The following is a 19,117-nucleotide window of genomic DNA, read 5'->3' as shown; positions in this document are numbered from 1 at the left end:
AAATGAATGAATTATATATACAAATATTTAGCAATGTGCCTATATAGTCCAGAAGACAAAGTGCTCAGTTTCATTCAAGCATTGTGCTGCAGATGTGTGTGTGTGTGTGTTAAATTTGATTTGAAGCCAGAGGAACTAGAAAAGGCATGTTTTAGTTCTTATCTGGGTTGTTAGAGAAATCAGTACCACAGTGCAGGCACATTCTGCAGAATGGCGCTTACTGCCAGGCGCTTACTGCTCTGCATTTATTACAGGGTTACATGGAACTATCATGGGTAAGATGAGTTCATGCATGGCACTTACAAATCAAACGTCACTGCTAACAGATTGCAAATAATTGTACAAGAGATGGGAGCATACAAGATCTAGACACACATTGCTCAATAACATTGGTTCATCCTAGGAATCGCTCTTAACACATATCCAAATGTTACAGTCAACTGATGGAAAGCGTGCTATGCGAAGAAAACTGCTGGAGTTTCTCATAAAGTGAGAGAGTTAAGAGGAAACACCAGGCTGAAGATCTGGAGACAAGAAAGCAGATTTAACAACTGTAGCCTTTCAGAGCAAGATCCGTCGAACAAACAAACAGACAAACAAACAAAAAACATGCAGTGGGTTGAGCACTGAAGAAAATTGTACCAAGAGGAAAACTTACAACGTAATGGTGTGTTGTTCTAATGATTTCACAAAGGAGAATCCAATGTGATGACCTAGTGCATTTAATGATAAGGCCACAATATCGCAGTTGACAAGGACTTTAAGCAGTCTGCTATATAGCTTTCATTTTCCCCCCAAAGTGGCTTAAAAAAATACCTGAAGTATATCTCATCATAGTCCTTCCTTTTTTTTTAAAGAGCTTAACATATTGCTTAATACAACAGTTGGAACAGCAAAGGAGCTCATCCACAAGGAAATTAGGTTTGCGAAATGATGTTCACAACAGACATGTTTCAAACATGTTACAGATACGTGAGACCAACTCTACATGGCTAATCTGAAAAGAGGCTGGCAAAGGATTTTCTCAAGTTTCGGATGGTTTCAGCTTTTGCTTCATCTTCATTCACAGAAGATCGAAAGAAGGATGACTCTGTGAAGTTGAAGGCGTTCGTCAGAGATTGTGATTTGCTGCAAGATAAAAACAAAATCCACACAAATGTTAGCACAGTTGAGCAAGCATGATTATCCTGTTGCTTATACGTGAAGCCACCCACTGGAATATCCCTTATAACTGCCTCTAACGGGAGCCTGAGGTACAGGGCATGCATTCTCTTCTTTTAGCTCACCTCCGCTCAACAGATGATCAGCATTGCTAGCTTTGCCACTGGTGGCCATTGGGGGCAGAGAACATCTGGACTCCAAGCTGACCTCACCAACTGCTTCTTCAGCAGTCTATGCGTAGGTGCTGGCCTTACACACAGGGAGTCATGTGGGGTGTTGATTTTACCCAGGGTGTTACATGAACTTCAAATGAACTGCGTCGTGCAGCAGAGTACAGACTGAATTCTAGACCAGAGAATATTACGAGCGCTTAGGTTCCACTAAAACAAACAAGCCTTGTCCTAATGGTGTTTATTTGGAAATGAGCCTGTGTGTTTTCAGTGTCTGGCAGAAGGAGCAAGTGATGCGGCTTCTCCACTATGCCTACACGAGGCTGGAGCAGGGCAACACTTCATCGCTGGCCAGCTTTAAACACACCCGCTGCTTGCGTGCACTCCATCTTTCCCTTCTGCGGTACCCCGGCTCGATAATTACTGAAGGGAGGGGGAGGAACAACAAAACAGGACCTCACTTGATTACGAACTCTAAAGTAAATGACCTAATTAAATACGTATTCATGCACTAATAACTTGCACGCACATGTTAAGCAATGGCATGTGGGTGAGAATGCAAGGCACAGAGATGCCAGATAGACAGAGCACAGTTAATCCTTTTGGCAACTGGGGTTGCCTTTTTGTGTTATTTTTTTCAGACTTGGAATAGGAATAGAAATAAGCCTATTACTTTCCTTCAAGGAGCACGATGGCACACCACATGGGTATTGTTTTCAGCATGAAGGAATGACCTCAAGGTGCACCATGCCAGGAAATGAATGGCTAAGATGGCACATGCTGGGAGGGCAACGTCTGTAACCATGACTTTGGCCTTCCAGGGATGTTACTGCAACCTCACGCTGCAGGCAGAGAACTCCAACTAATGTGATTTGTGTTTTTCAGTTTTTAGTTCTAAGATGGGTTTTTAAAAGTTACATTTCAAGAATGCCAAACACAGATTTGAAGGAAAGGAGAAAGGAGCACTTTCTAGGCTGATGGTCTACTACAGTTTAACATTCATATGATTTTATGGTTATTCTAGTGAAGTTAAGAAAAATCTTAGGTTGGATTCAGAACTGTCTGTCCTACAATCCCAGGTGAAAGGATTCCAGGGGCAGAATAGGATTTCTGTGTTCTCTCATCTCCTCTGCTGCTCCCACAAAATCTCCTCTGGAGCATTTCTCAACCTTCTACTAATGTAAGGATGATTTGGGATTAAAGCTCTTCTCCTGAATGTATTTTACAGTAGACGCTCAGTTAACCGGCATCCATGGGGAGTGGTAGATGCCAGATAAATGTAGTTTCCGGTTGGTTGAGAGTTACTATTAAAAATAGGCCTAGCTACAGTGATACTATACCACACCACACCATAAAGCCTGTATTGACTTGATATTAATATTGAAAAACAGTAATTCAAACACATTAAGAAAAATAAAGACAAACTTCTATCTTCTAAGACTGAGCCTTAATGTCATGATGAACTGACATTAAATTCCTGCATGAGCATTGCAGGACTATCACCTTTCTCAAGCCTCTTGCATATTTCCAGATGCTGCTTGAGGGTAAGCACTAGGCGGTTATGTGACTTGGGACCTGTTTAGGCATACTTGGGGTTGGGTGAGAACACAAAATTTGAGTAACAATAGATCCCAACCACTGGTATGTTTACATATGGTGAATTGGCAGGAGTGGGAGACAAACATGTGGGCTTACTCACGGCTCAGCATGCCAGGTTTGAACTTAGATTTCTGCTGGAAACTGATTTTATTTTAATTTTCTTTTTCTCTATTGTTTCTTAGATTTTTTTGCTGGTTGCTGGAGAGTGGCAGTTGCTTGAGTTCCAGTTAACTGAGAGTCTACTGTATTAAGATTAACTGGAGGCAGGGGAATAATAAAACAGTGGGAAGATACAAAGTCTCATTCATGGGTAGATCCCACTGTGACTTCTCCAGCTCACCTCCTGGGTGCTTCTACACTAGGGATTTACCTGTTCATTAGAGGACCAGCTATACTTTGTTCAGTCACTGCTTCTTTTATTCCTTTATGATGTTTACATGTCACTCCAGACTGAAAGCTTCAGTGGAGCACCTGAGTGTGGTCATCCTGCATTATTTATTTTACCTTTTTCCAAACCAAATAACTCTGATGGACCAGTGGTGCTGTTTTCACAAGAAAGCAGTCTAAGAGCAGGTCCTTCATGTCATTTGGATGCGTAAAGCTATTTCATCAGCAGGTGAACCTATCCATACCCAGTTACTTATTCATTTATTCATGTTATTTCTCTTTTGCCCATTAGCTGAAGCTCCATGGGCAGTGTACAGCAGTTGAAAAAATACAACAGAATACAGTATCATTGCTGCAAACGGTGGCTCTGTACCTTTAGAGTTGGCACAATCTGAGCTATTTTTTAAATTAATCTTTTAATTTGTGCCTGTGTGAGGGTTCCCCCTATAGGGGAAATCACACAGGCAATATACAGTTAAAATCATACATTTAAATATATGCTTCTAGTTTACATGCATAATTAAAGGCCTTTCAATATTTAACTTTTTTTAGGCTATATCGCTTTAGTGCTCTGCTTTTTAAATTGTTAGACAGTTTTATTTGGTTGCTGCCATCCGACGGGCGCCTGCTTTACAGATAAAGACGTGTGTTTTGTCATAAATCAATACCGCATTTGTGATCTGCTGCACAAATGTTTGGTAGTTGTGTGCACAAAGTGGGATACCATTTTTTCTTGCTACTGACTTGCTCACTGTCACTAAACTCTGGTGATCAGGAACTGCAGCTGGAAGGGATGCCCGGCCTGCCTGAAGGTGTAACATGCAGTGTGGCTGAGCCACGTCACAACGGAAGCTGCGTCATTAGAGAGCAGAGGAAGCAAAGAATCTGGCCTGGCGTTAAGTCACGTGTAGCCATCTGCATTCTGTAACTATGAGCAGCATGCCCAAGGTCAATCTGGCTAAAGAGCATGTTTCTGTGGGACTCTAAAGTGAGCGTGATTGAAACAGAAATGCAAAATAATATCACTTCAAAGCTCAGAATCCATTTTCCAGTGCTCCGTGATCATGGCTTTGGTACCTCCCAGTTCATTTTCCTGTCCCAAATCCCACCACAGATATTTCCTGCCCTTCTGTTATTACCCATCTGCAGTCATGCTTTAAAACGATGCATTCCATAAAAATCAAAGCCTGCAGCATGAATGCCTAACTTCTTCCACATGCAGATGGTTCTCCTAATGATGGATTTGGGTCCACTGCATGAAACAATACAATGTATGGTTTGGGCAATGAGTATGGCTATACCTTCACATCACCTTGGGAGGAACATTTTGGCCAGAAAAAAACCATCCTATGGGCTTTCAGTTCAGTCTTTCCAACTGGAAAGCAGTTGTTGTCTAAGTAGCTGCAAGGTTAAAAGTTTAAGCAGATAAGGCTTCCTTTTCACCCCCTCAGCAGCTGCCTGACAGACAACCCAACCAAACATGAGTCAATCCTTTTTGGGGTGGTGGGGAGAGACACAGGATGACACATCCTCAAATCTGGCCTCATCTGAGTAGAAATCTGCATGTACTGCAGGAAATGTCGCTTTTTCAGCAACTCACTTTCTTCTCATTGGAAAAACTCTTGCTCCAGATCAAACAGATGCAAAGCTGTTAGAAAGGTTAAAAAAAGGTTCTCTTTTGCTGCACAAAGCAGGGGATCTGCACAGGATACTTTAGATTTCTCTGGCAAGTGAAACAACATAGAACAACTGGAGGAAAGAAAACTGGGAGCTTACTTCAGCTGGGGGTGCGACTGAGGCTTCGGTGGTGGAGCTGGCGAGGGCCCCCTCTCCGGGTCACCTGCTGCTGGCCCAGCACGGGAAGGACCGGGGGCCCGAGGTCGTGGCTGCAGAGCTGCAGGGCCAGGTGGACGTGGAGGCAGGGAACGTGCGGGCTTGGCTGACTGCCCCGGGAGGAACCCGCGCTGAGGTTGCAACGGCTCCTCGCCTTGTGTTTGCATTCCTTGGGGTTGCACAGGGCCCCCTAGGTGCAGCACAAGAAAAACTTCATAATGCATCAGTAATTTTGTATTTGCTGTTATATCCAACACTTACAAATATAATCCTGTAACCAATAACCTTCAGTGTCATTAGGATACCTAGCCAATGCTTCTGGTCTTTATCAATAGCCACAATGCTGCATAACTGGGTGCTGCCAAGCCTCCGCATCAACATAGAAGTGTTTCAAGAAAGGTTATTACTTTGACAGTCGTACGCTTTTTCTTTTTGAGACCGACAGGATAATAACTGTGCAGGGCGCACTAGATCAGTTATAGCATTTCTGCATTTCATTTCTAAGGTTCCTGATAAGCAAGAAATATATCCTAAATTCCATGGTCAAACTGAATGCAGTGGAATTTGTTAGGGCTGTACATGAGATAATATACTCCAAGGCACAGAACAGTAACAGGCAAAGCCAGGTTTCTTGTTATATTTCATGTCACTGGGTTTTATGGTTTATCTTTATAGAAGAGCATATATTTCCAGCGGAGATTAAAAGGTCCAACGTTTGAATCCAAAGTAGATGAACTTTAATGGCCTTAAGCCTTATTACACCAACAAGTAAATACTTAGGATAACTTGTGTCCACTGTTGTACCACTATGTAGCATTACACCAGTGCTGCCATTATGAAATTCCTGGGCTAGGATGCAAACTACCATGAATTTAGTTCCACCAAGGAGATTTATACTTGTTTTTCTGGAATGTCGCCCCTGCCCCACAGTGAAAAAGTTTGTGATACGATGTGAAAAAAGTAAAAAAAATTACTGGGATTTTGCAAACTCCTTTATGCAAACTTTATTCACTATTTGGATGCCAGTTCTGCTTGCAAGGAGATGCATGCAAACAACTGACCTCACTAGTGACGAGATGGGGAAGAGCTAACAGAGGAGTTCCGTGTTTGTTTCAGGGCACGCATTGAGCTCTGGACTGGGAAGAGGGAGCGACCAATGTTTGCACATTGCAGACATCAAGGTGTAAAATGCTTATCTACGAATAAACTCTGCCTTTTCACATTGTACAAATCACGGGACAGGTTAATGGAACATTCTTTCCACCCTTTCAAGTCTACTGATCATCACTCTATTAGAATCATGTTGCCCCTTCACTCAGATGTGGTACTTTCGAGGTGCAAATGAACTTAATTCAACACATGATGGTCACATGTTGCTTTGACCAGCAGGCCTATGAAAAATGCAAGGCCTATGGCAAATTCATAGCATTTGAAACATGTTTTCCATTCTCATGCTGCAAGGTGCACAGAATATCTCTGCATGAAGGTCACACAGAGAGTATAACTTTAAGCTGATTTAGAAAATCAATCCATCAACTAGGCTTGAAGCAAGCTTGCTAGTCTACTTTCAACAATGTGAGGATATCGATTACAAGGCAAAGAAATTGTACCTTTCAAAGCAAATTGTTCTGTGAGATTAGTTCTATATCCTTCTTCATGCAACATGGCACGTAAAGGGAACATGTATGGAAGAAGAACCGAGGATTGTGTCTGCTGGTTCCTATATGAAGTGCACTTACTCAACTGAAGTGTACTTACTTGTGAACAACTATACTATATGTGTTCAAGGTGTACATGTGATTTAGACCCTTGCAAAAGTTGGTGTGTTTGGAGGTCCATTCAAAAGCTTTACTGAATTTATCCTGGACACAAGGAATCTATGTGAATTTAGCTTCTGCTTGCAAAATACACAACTTGCCCTGTTTGAAGCTCTGAACTTAACTCTGTGTCAAAAATATTCACAATTGGCAAACACATGTTGGAGTTCATTTCATTCCCACCTCCCAGTTTGATTTCCACCATCCTCCTAATGGGTGTGATTTTCCTCAATAGACCGAACAAGTCCCTTTTTGGCCTATGGAGGGAATCTGCACAACTTCCCCGTTCATTCACTGTCCAATGAATGCAATCTTCCCAGTTAGGCTTGGCACAAGGTGACTCCAAATGGGAGTCAGGTGCTGGGCAAGCGGCGAGGCACTGCTCAGAGCATCTCAGGCAGCACTTGCCCACCCACCCCTACTCACAGGGGGAACCAGCAGTGCAAACACGTCTGCATCCATCCCATGTTCCGTATAGTTGCCATGCTGCATAAATTATGGCCAATGTGTTCTCTTAATGTTAGTTCAGCATCTGAAAGTCTTGTTTTTTCCTAATAGATTGAGAAGTTTCAAATTTTGCCATTCTTGTTGAGAAGTTGTGATTTGCATCCTACCAAAACAAACAATTCTTTAGTTGCACGTCTTTGCTGTGTTAAAAAGATTCCCTCCCCCATCTGGATATGGAGGCTTGTATGCCAGAAACTATACACTGAAGACAGATGTAACCTTTTTTTTATTGCACATGAAGCTGTACAAGATATTTCACAAAATATATACTGCAGTCACACTTCAGCATTTGCTCACTTTCTTGCAGCTGGTTTGGTACAAAACGGCAACAATAATAAATATTTGAAAAGCTTTTACAAAATAAAACAAAAACAAAAAACAAAACAAAACATACACACACCAACCCTTAGGACATTAATCCTATACTGTAAAATATCGGTTCCCAATTCCCGACAATATTGCACCTAAGCATGCTAGCATGCAGAGAGACATTTTGGCTTGCTCTATCTCTGTTAGGCAGTAACTGGTGTGTGCCCCTCTAAGACCTTTTGCATGAAATGCACTGAAGTCCTGCCAGAATGCACACCACCACACACCGCTCACCCACGACACACACAAACACACGCAGAGCCCATAAACAATGCACAAAAGCATCTGCAAATACTCAAGACTACTACATGCAAAGGAACACCCATGGCTTGATATTAATGGCATTCATTCAGCAAGCTCACTTCTCCACCCCGGGGCAGGTTGCTCTCTTTGCTTACTTGGGCTGAGATTTGGAGGTGAGAAGGGGGCTGAACCTGTTGGCGAAGGGGATGCACTCATTCTATACAACCAAAATCATCTGTGTGGTTAATCAAGAGTCCACTAACCAGAAACCACAACCACAAAAGCAACATGTTCTTATTATAATAGCCAAAAGAAGGGGCCCAAAAACAGTGACATGCCCGACAAGCACTGATATTGCCATTGAAAGCAGCTTGAAATTCACCACCCTGAATTAAACAGCAGCAGCAACAACAAATGACCACTTGTAACTGAGCGAAACTTTTTGCTGGCAGTGTTTGCAAGGAAAATAAAATCAGACCTTGGCATTGTTTCAAACAAAAACAGACTTGTTTGTATTAACTTAGGGACTACTATTTACCTTAGCCTCACACTCTAATTGACAAAATACATTTTCCCTTGCCCACAGCTAGTTCTACAGTCTGCTTGAGCTGTGCAACTCAACCTTGCAGACTAGATTTTCTGCAACAGTTTAAACTGCCTGCCTAGATATTGCTTGCAAGAATATGTACGTAGCCATTGGTTATGTGACCGTCATAAGCAATTATGGCTATAAGAAAGTTTGGCAAAAGTAAAATCTCTCTGGTCACCTGGCTTTATTATTTACACATACTTGAATCACAAGTATGACCTTCCAGCCCTAAGCCTTGTTACATTCCTTGGTATATTCTGTAGCTTTTGCTCAAATGGATGGATCAGGTCATAGCTGCATTTTCTTTCATCCAAATTGCTTGGCCATCACCTGATCTAAAAGAAAGCAACACAGCTGCACGCTGAGCCCACAAACTTCATTTTAAAAAAATCCCCCAAACAGCCCAATATTTGGAAAAGACGCTGATTAGCCTCACAAGGCTTTTAATGGCCTTGTTGACTTCCTCTGTCAAGCAGCTGTACCTTACCTGAATTATGTAGATAAGAAATTTCTGGTAAACACTCGCTTTAGCTTTGTACAAAACCACATGGCTCCATTATAACCACCAAAGAGACTCCTGAATTGAACTCAAATACATTCAGTACCCTCATATTTTGATCAATATTGCACATAGGTGGCCCATTTTTATAGCCCTGAGGCTAATAATTTAAAGCAGATTTTTAAAAAGTCTGCATTGAAAATAAAGGATAATTATGTATATCTGGAAATAATGCTTCCACATCTCATAAGAAACAACTAAAACAAAACACTAGTTTTCCATCTTAGTACAAGTATGAACAAAAAAACGCAAAAATTTCTATAAAATTATAAAAGAAAGATGTCTCATATAATGTACTACTAAATGAGACACTGAACAGATCAGAATCACCTTTCTACATTAATCATGCACAATTTTGTTTTAAAAAAACAAGTATAACACACATACTCACAGAGTTAAGCAAAAGTATTTAACTCTCAGCTTGGGTTGTTAATCTTTTTACCCCACAATATAGAATATTTAAAAAAAATACTGGTGTAACCATCCATCATATACAGTCTAACTGACTTGGTAGAGGCACAATTCTTGTACACTGTCGACAACAGCCCTGAATCACAAGTTATACAGAGAAACGTAAGTAAGCATTACGACACAAACATGAACAGAGAAACAACCAGACAGTTAGTAGAGTTGACACTGCATAGAAAAAACACAGTCCAGGTCAGCACTGAAACAATGCAAAAACTGCACAAAAACTGGTATTGTTTGATTCCATTTCATTCATTCATTCATTCTTTCTTTCTTTCTTTTCCCTTTTTTGTTTTTGTTGTTTTGGCTTGAACCCCTGCTTTTAATCACAATAATTTAAGTAGCCTGGACTTGTTTTGGTCCTACTGCAACGCCATTACAGTCGAGAATGTACTGTAAACAACCTTGAGGAGGTGGTCGCTGAGGTGGGACTTTGCTTGGTTCTGACTCCTTCAGTGATCCACTCTGCAAAAACAAGAACGAAACGAACAAGGAGGCAAAACAGGAGAGAGGTTAAAGGGAGTGGGCTGCAAGGGGAATCACAGCAGAACCCTCTTCCCAAGCCCCAGGAGCCTCTTAGGAGGCCAAAGCCACCCCTGTGGCCAAGGCTGAAGTGACAGTAAGCGCTTCGTCAGCAGCCATGCCCAGGCATGGGGAACCCTGTTCTCACTGCAGCAGCCCGGGAGCCGAGGCTCTTCGGACATCAGCCCACCCCGCACAGCTGCTGTCCCCGGAGAGGGCGCCGACATCAGTGCACGCAAGGAAGGGTTAAATCTAACTTCCCTGCTTGTTACAGTCCCCATGAAAATCACCCAGCACTCCTGCTGTCAACTTAAGAGAAAACCCCCGGCTTGCTTCTATGTAGCACGGATTCTACTTGGGCCCTGTGCTCTGTATTATGCTTGCTTGGGGCTTCTATTCAGGGCTACACATCTTGTTATCCACGCAGATGCAGATTCAGTTTAGCAGTTAAGTCAGAAGCAAGACCAGATGCTCTATTGAGCCCTTGGAAATCCGTCATACATAGTTGGGGAAAAAACATTCAGTTTGATATCAGTTAAGGTACACAGAATCTAATGCTTTTTAGTCTGGGTGTTCATGCTGTTTGCGATGTTTATCACAAAACGCATATAGAGAAATGCTCCTCAGAAGACAGAGAAAAAATAAATGGCAAAGCAGCATTCCTCCCAAGGTATACAGAAACTGTTTTTATTTTCCAGGGAGGAGAGAGAGAGAATGAGAGAGAGAGAGCAAGAGAAAGAGAGAGAGAGCTAACTCAAGAAAGGGAAGTGGCTATATATTCCATATACTCTATTTAGAGGAGTTAGGAGGAAGTTCAGATTTAACACTTCTGAAAATACGTTATGCAAATTTGTCACAATTTGGATTTAGGAAATTGAACATATAAATTGTCACCCCTCAAAGATCTCAGAATGCTTCTTATAGAGGAGTGGAAGTCAATGTCTTTGTTTGTTTCTTATTGGCTCATGACTTCAGAACTGTGTTTAGGAGTAAAGAAATAAATATGCAGCGTTTGAAAGTTCATGGTGGGAGCAAGACACTGCAAATCTAATGAAAGCCAACCTGTCTTGCACACAAGGAGCACTTTGTTCATATGTTGTGTGACTGCCTAACTACATTTATCCAACGTGCTCATTTTCAGACAACTTAGATTCAGAATTCACAAAGAATTCAAGAGAAGGCTTCTCCCGAAATAAATCCAAGAAGTGAGGTTTTTGTAAGGGCAGGGGGTTCTCTGAAATACATCATTTCTAATGCATGGAAATAATATCCATATAGAAAAATGGACATTTACATTAAATGCCTGGAAAGCGACATGACCTTCCTATCACTAGAAGCACAAGCGATATCTAAGAAGCACCCTTCAAACCAATTAAAAATGCCCACAAGTGACCAGAGCATCTGCAAGATCTATTCCTGACTGAAACAATCAATGGCAACATGGGGCAAACCCGAGCATTTTCTTTTGCAAAGAAACCGTTGCGTGCCCTTCTGGCCCTTGGCACTATATCCCCCATTCAGCAGGCACAGAGGGAATTCTGCCTGTCCCGTCCTGTGGCTTGAGATGATCTCCTCTCCCATCTGTTTGGGTGGGCAGGGCTTCTGCACTTGAGTAGGGTTGAGGAAAACTGAAACTCAGCTCTGTTGGATACAGAGGTACTTGAATTTGCCAGAGGGGAGAACTGAATCACTCTAATCCTCAAATGTTCTTGTGTGTGATGAATATTGCCCCCCTCCCCCCCCACACACACATCCCAATGCTTTAAATCTTTACCAGATCTGCAATCTAAGCTTAATATAGTCCATCAGACAGGAAATGCCTTGGCCTTAAATTAGGCTTCCCAGTATGCTAGCTCATACTTCCTGCTCACTGCATTTCCTCAGACACATGCTTTGTTTAAGCATTCTGGAACCTTAATAGCCCCTGCCCACTTTCCTGCACTTGCGACTGGTTAATCAGGGACTTCAATTCCCTGTCTGTAGCTTTACCAAACATCCACTAGAACCTGACGATAGCTCTGGGGTGGCCAAAATGCTCCCAGGGCCCTTGTTTGGAGTTCTGGCATATCCCAGAGATAAGGAAGGCTTACTGGTTTTGATTTAGGAGTACAACCTAGATGAGCAGATGACTTCAAAGCTACAGAACTCCAAATCCACATCTTGACATGCAAAAATGGTCACAAATTGAAATGGTGACCAGGATGTCTAGCTAAGCATTAAATATAGTATCTTTAGTTTAAAAATTAAAGCACTTCCTGCTGGAAGCAGGATGGGAGTGTACCCAATAGTCTTTAGATATTTGGCGTTATGGGCCATGGAAGATCAAGCAATGGCCTCAATACTCCAAAGGGATCCAGCGTGAAAGGGACACCTGCAGATCAGGCCTTAGACAAAATACTCCCTGAGATATAGGCCTGCTCAAGGGAAGGCATCTAAATGAGGGGCCTGCAGGCTTAGACTAACTTGGGTGAGACAGCCTTCCAAAGCTGGCTCTAAGGACAGTTCACTGAATTGAGCTGAGTTCATGAAGCCTGCCAGGGGAAATTATTTTTTTTTTACATTCAGTTGCAGCCCATCTTAGGTCAATTATGTCTGTTGTATCCCCCAATCCCTGGAATACCAACAGCTGTAATCCTGCACTTGAAGCCAAGTGCAGCCAGGATAGCTAAGGCGACTGGCACTGCCCATGTTTTGTGTTGTGTCACCTCCCAGTCTGAGGTTGCGAGGTATTAATGCTCACAGGGTTCAGCCTAAGGCACCTGCCCAGCGCTGTGTCTGGCAGGGACCACTGAAGAGAATGTTGGCTCTTGCGCTTGATAGCATTTCACAGGAGCAGTGGAGGCCAGTGCCAATATCAGCTTCCCAAGCACTGCAAGGACAACTGAGAAGAAACAGAGCAGGGTTTGCTTGAATCGGCAGACAGAGCTGGTTCTTCCTGGCTGGCTCTTCTCTGGCTGTTCCATGGGATGAAAGCATCAGAAAAGGAAGGAGCGTGGAAGCTGCCATGATATAAACCTGGTTGGAGATGCACACAAGTACTTAGCAATAAAGACTATGAAGACATCCCAGGTCACCATTCTTTAGCCAGATTCCAATATTTCAGAAAGTTTAAAAAAGATTGTCACATTCCTTTTCTTCTCTTCTTAGCAGGATTTTCTAATGGTCCTTGGCATCTCTAAGTACCATGAAGGTCTTCAGATCCTCTTTTGAATGCTTCACTTCTCATCCAGATGGTGGGCTGGATCTAGGACCTGTCTTTCACAAAAGGATGGGACCTTCTGTTTGAGGAAGAGCTCCATTGTGGACACACCCTTCACATGACATTTGGGATCCACCTCTCCCCAGTCCAGAGCTCACTGCTTTCAGCAGGGGCTCCTGACTCTTTATGAAACATTTTCAGGGGGTAGGTGTAGAGGACATCTCTTGCACAATGCATGCTGCTCAGAGAGTTTCAGTTCTGAGGAGGAGGCAGAAGAACAAGGAAGAATGGAGGAACTGAAACTTTCAAGGTTATCTAATGAAGTTTCTCAGGCAGAACAAGAGATTCTGCCTGTCTAGGAAAGGCAGAAGGTTTTTAAGGGCAGGAGCGGAAGTAGATGAAAGAAGAACTCCTTGACTGGGTCAAGTGCATGGCCCAATTAGAGGGCCTCCAGTGTTTGCACTGTCTAGTCCTCAAGCACCAATGGCCACCCTGAGGGTGGAGTGAGAAACTTTACAGAATGTGAGGGAAAGAGGGGAAGTTTCAGTTCGGATTCAACTCTACATGCTTCTCTGACAACTCTGGTAGAAGACTAATTTGTTTTATACAATTCTGTAACCAGTTACAGTTCAATAAAATAACTTCACTTTGAAGGTTTCAGGTTTGACAAAGAGAGGGAAAGAAGGAAGTGACCTGTTCAGGACACGGGCAGGAGGCAAGGGAAGGCCAGCACGGTTGATCCGTCTTAAATCTGGATCCAAATCTATCTATTCCCACAGGTTGCATGGGCCTAGTGTGAGATCGATTCTATTTAACTTTGAACCTTCTATTAATTCAGTTAATTTTGTTGTTGTTGTTATGTGCTGTTAATCCTTCTTAGATTTATGGTGACCATATGAATGAATGTCATCCAAAATGCCCTGTCCTTCACAGTATTGCTTGGCTCTTGCAAATTTGAGGCTTCCGTTATGGAGTCAGTCCATCTCAGACTTGGTCTTCCTTTTCCCTTTCAGTATTTTTCCTTAGTCTTCTCCAGCAAGTTTTGCTTTCTCAAGATGTGCCCAAACTATGACAAGTATCAGCATTTCCATTTTTGCTTCCAATTTCAGTGGGTATCTCCTCTAATATTAATATTGTGGTGAAGAGAAATAATCATTATTCCAGGTTTTTATATTTCTCAGTTATATGGGAAGTCATTCTGCTGTTTCCCATGATGACCTTCTGGCCTGCTCCCTTTCAGGTACTGAGAGGTTACACCATTCCTTAAAAGGAGCTCATGACTGGTATGCGTGTTGTAGAGGATACACATGAAGAACGTTTTTCTTTATGAGACTGCTGCTTAGCATTCCATGGTCTCTTGTAAGGAGTACATAAGTGGATTAAAGACATTCACCATCTTCTAGTTCTTGGTAAGTGCTTTTTTATCATTCGTAAAGGTAAGTTGCCACAAAGGGCGAAGAAAAGAAACAGGCTATTCACCTTGCTGCCATGTAACAATACTGCCATCTGCTGGTGCATGAAGGCAGTAGACATACTTTCAGTTCCTGGTGCCCCCCCAGAACTGCTCTCCTCTTCAGCTTTGCAGCTGACTTGTTTACCTGCCAGTTGCTCTGGCCCAAATGACAAAAGCGAGGCAAAGGAAGAGCAGGAGATGCTATTGCTGACTCACTCGCACACTGTCTCTGCCAATCAAGCAAGGGCAGTGTAACAAAGCTAAGCAAGAAGATAAGCAGCATCAGTCGTGAGGGTCCCTGGCATGGCAGGGAGGAGGAAGATGCTGGCGTGGGCTGCACTGCAGCCCCCCTGCTCAAGCCCCTCCCTGAACAAACCTGGCACCAGCACGGCAGCGGCACTCAGACCAGAGCAGCCTTGTGTTGGCACGAGAGTATGATCTGTCCTCTTGCATGGTATGAATATCTCAATGGCAAACCCAGAGATCTTCGTGCAGGGACTCCGAGGGTATGTCCATTAGGCAAGTCCATGAGCAAAAATATTTCTGTAGACACTTATGGAATATTTTTAGGCTTTTGGGACACCAGCAAACAAATTCTATCACCCTGTATACATGTTCATCCTTTTGCAGGATCCCAAAATAATATTGATACAAATGTTGAAGGTCAGTTCAGACAGAAGTAAACAGCAGGTCATCTTGGTGATTCAAACTTTATAACTTAATTGATTCAGCTTGATTAGCTGAGCACAGCTTGAGAAAATCAGGCTGGGATGCCATATGGGCACTTCACCAAGAGTTGTTGCCCATGAAGTCGAAATGGCAATAAGCAGAGAAGCATATGCTTTAATACCTGATTTTGATCAAATCAGTTCTGAAATTTGCCTTTGAGCTCCCAACACACTTGTTCAATTTGTCAAAACAAAAGGAAAGAGCTGGTTTTTGGTATAGGAAGGAAATTTCCACAAGATGGTGCTATAATCTTAAGGGAAAAATGCCCAATTTCCAGGTCAGAGAGTGTTTGCAGAACTGTGGCTGCAAGCATACTTTTAAGGCTGGAGAGTCCCCTAATAGAAGAGCAGAGAACCAAACTTGCTGGTCAACCACGCTATTGTCAGTAGTGGCTGGCAGGATGCAAAGAATTCCACAGTTATTCTGTTTTGATACAAAAAGGTTTTTTGGACAAGAGCTGAAATAGCCTTCTATTTTTCAGGCTGGTATTTTGAAATCTCCAAATACTGTTAATGATTAAAGTATTAAGAATATACCAACAGCTATCAATTTGTATGTGCTCCTAAAAAAGTGAAAATGTAACTTTTTCCATTTTTGATTCATTTATCAAAATATTGTTCTTTCTTTTGTGCGTAGTTTGGACAATCAGAGGAACTAATGTTTTAATCCTATATGCATTTTTCCTCAGCATGTGCACTGCAAATATAACACATGCACACTCTAATGTTAAGGGAGACATTCTGCAATACACAACTTGTGGACTGCAGCCTGAATTTTGAGATGCTTGCTTGATATTATTTGCCACCCTGTGAGAAAAAATGCCCCCCAGTAGCAAATATATTATGGGATAAAGATTGCTTTGCTTCCACCCTAAGAAATGTGCAGACTTGCACACTTCAACCAGTCTTGTACTAGGTTGCATGGTGCAGCCTTCTATTTTATGTGCTGAAGAATCCCCACTAACAATGTATGGATACAGTGCCCATAGGTCTCTGGATGTGCCGTTCTCACCACACCGTGCACCCAAGGAACCACTATTCTGTATGTGTAAGAGCAGAATCCCATGTATATCCAATTGCTTCCAGGTAAGGGTATATGGGACTCAAGTCTTAAATGTGCAGAACTGCCTAGAAATGCATAGAGTATAAATCTATTAAGTAAATAAATAATGACATGTACTAAGATAGTTGTTTCTCTCAGGGAGACAAGAATGTTTTTGAAGTGAATGCCAGCAGTCTTTCCTTGGAAAGGATATAGCATAATAAAGTGCATAAAAGAAAAATACAGTGCTACCTCAGCTCATGAACGCCTTGGCTCACGACCAAATCAGGTCGCGAACAAAAATTTCATGAAAATTTTGACGTGAGTCACGAACTCCACATTGGGTGGCGACCAAGATCGCAACCATCTCCCCCCCCCCCACCCCTGAGTGGGGAGATGGCCACAAACACAGTTGTGTTCATGCAGGGAAGACGGGCGTGGTCACGGGGGGGGGGGGTGCTCCTGCAGGAAAGATGGGCGCAATCTCGGCCATTTCCCCACCCCCTCAACCAACACGATTGCGGCCATCTCCCCACCCCGAGTGGGGAGATGGCTGCGATCATGCTGGAGGCGGGGGGGGGGGGATGGCCGAGATCGTGCCCGTCTCTCCCTCCCCCAGCATGCCCTATTCGCGTCCGTCTCTCCGTCCCCCAGCATGCCCCGTTCCACCCATCTCTCCCTACCCCAGCACACCCCATTCGCATCCGTCTCTTTGTCCCCCAGCATGCCCCGTTCGTACCTGTCTCTCTCTCCCCCAGTGCGTCTGTGATCGCACCCATCTCTCCCCCCGCCCAGCACACTGGGATGACGGGTGCATGCAGGGATGACAGGCACGATCTCGGTCGTGCTGGGGGGGTGGGGAAATGGCCATGATCTTGGTTCTTTGTCACTTTGCTTCACATTTTTCTGATTTAAAAAAAAAAATGGTTACAGATCGGATTAACCATATTTACACTGAACCTTATGGGGAATTTTAACTTGGCTCACGACCAGTTTGGGTCAAGACCAGAGTCCTGGAATGGATTAAGTTTGTGAGTCAAGGTACCACTGTACATGTTCACTTCTCTTCTACATTATGTATATGTATAGTTAATTTCCACTGGAGACAGCCTACATAAATATTTAAGGCTTGATTTATTTAGTAATGTCAGATGGATGTTGTCACAGATTAATTATAAACTTATTTCTCCTTCTACTAAGCATGTTGATTGAAACTATTAATGACAGACAAAAAAAACTATGTTCCATATGCTTTGGATTTCTGAGAAGGGAGTTATTTTAACTTTTAAAAATGGTAATATCTTTGTATGGGTGTATATTCATTTTTACCCCTTTAACTTACCTAATTCTTATCCCTATGTGGCTTGTTAAAATTAAAAAGCAACTCTGTGTGTGTGTGTGTGTGTGTGTGTGAGAGAGAGAGAGAGAGAGAGCGAGCGAGCGAGCGAGCAAGAGATTGATTTTTCAGGTTTTTAAAATCTGCTCCCAGTTTTGCATTCTGTAATGCTGAACCCCATTCTTTCCCTGCAGTGAAAAGCCTAATGAAAAACATCTGTTGAAGAATATCAATGTGGGGCAGAAATTTGTCTGTCTCAGAATTAAAAATGGGGGAAACTATACTTATGTAAACATTTGTCTGAGCTCATCTGTAACATTTTAGATCATCACTGAACAACTACTTATGTAGGATAGATAATTTAGTCAAGATGAGAAGCATGGTTTGATAGCAAAATACTACCTATATTTTGGTTCATGTGGTTATTCCTTTAAAGTCGATTTACAATGTTTACTTACAGTAAATTGTTCACAATATGTGGTTATGAGACAGAAACAATTTTGTGTTCTTTTTCAAGTGGTGCAGCAGAAGCATCACTATTTGGTTCTGTGGGATAGCAATTTTTTTACTTGAAGGACATGATTTTATATTTAAATGAAAAACCAGTCATCCTTCTCCAAGAAGAGGCCAGTTTGAGGTGCACCACAAACTTGTTTTCAAATTGTTTACCTGCTCTAGTTTGTGTGTGTGTGTGTGCGTGTGCGCGCGCGCTTGCATGTGTGTCTAGAGAGAGATTTTAAATGCATGTCTGAAATTTTCATCACATGATTTGGGTCCATTGCTACTATTTGGCATTGAGATAACCAGTTTTTCAGTTGCTTCTTTTGAGCTCATTCTCAATAAAATACAACATACTTTGGCATTCACAGACCTTGATGGATTTCATGGTTTATAGTTCTATCACTCGGCACAAGGGCAGAATCCTCCAGAGGTAATTCTCCTTCAGATTTGCCCACATCTGCTGGATCATTATGTTGATGGATCCAGATGATTGTTTGAGGTAGTGGGAAAGCAACCACTAAGGACTTCTAATATATATAATATGACTTGTCATAGCAAGATGTGGTTAGATGATGGCCGACTAGTTCACCCTTAACTTTTAAGTTTTCCAGGAAGCAGTAAGTTGTGATCTCAC

The 19,117-nt window shown here is 42.5% G+C and overlaps 1 protein-coding gene across 1 annotated transcript in view; it reads right to left on the bottom strand.

The window, feature by feature from the left end:
* Nucleotides 1-980: 980 nt before the first annotated feature.
* The window catches only part of SYN2 (synapsin II), a 198,988-nt gene continuing 180,851 nt past the window's right edge, over nucleotides 981-19,117 (bottom strand). Inside the window, exons 11-13 of the mRNA XM_044451365.1 lie at nucleotides 10,107-10,167; nucleotides 5,094-5,340; nucleotides 981-1,128 (exon numbers count right to left, since the gene is read on the bottom strand). Coding sequence (XP_044307300.1) covers nucleotides 993-1,128; nucleotides 5,094-5,340; nucleotides 10,107-10,167 — 444 coding nt within the window. The 3' untranslated portion in view covers nucleotides 981-992. The remainder of the gene's footprint in view (nucleotides 1,129-5,093; nucleotides 5,341-10,106; nucleotides 10,168-19,117) is intronic.

This window comes from Varanus komodoensis, unplaced genomic scaffold, assembly GCF_004798865.1.
Source record: "Varanus komodoensis strain SLA01 unplaced genomic scaffold, ASM479886v1 scaffold6_2, whole genome shotgun sequence".
Lineage (NCBI taxonomy): Eukaryota > Metazoa > Chordata > Lepidosauria > Squamata > Varanidae > Varanus > Varanus komodoensis.
Note: the sequence above shows the minus strand (reverse complement) of the source record. Positions and strands in the feature narration are given on the sequence as shown.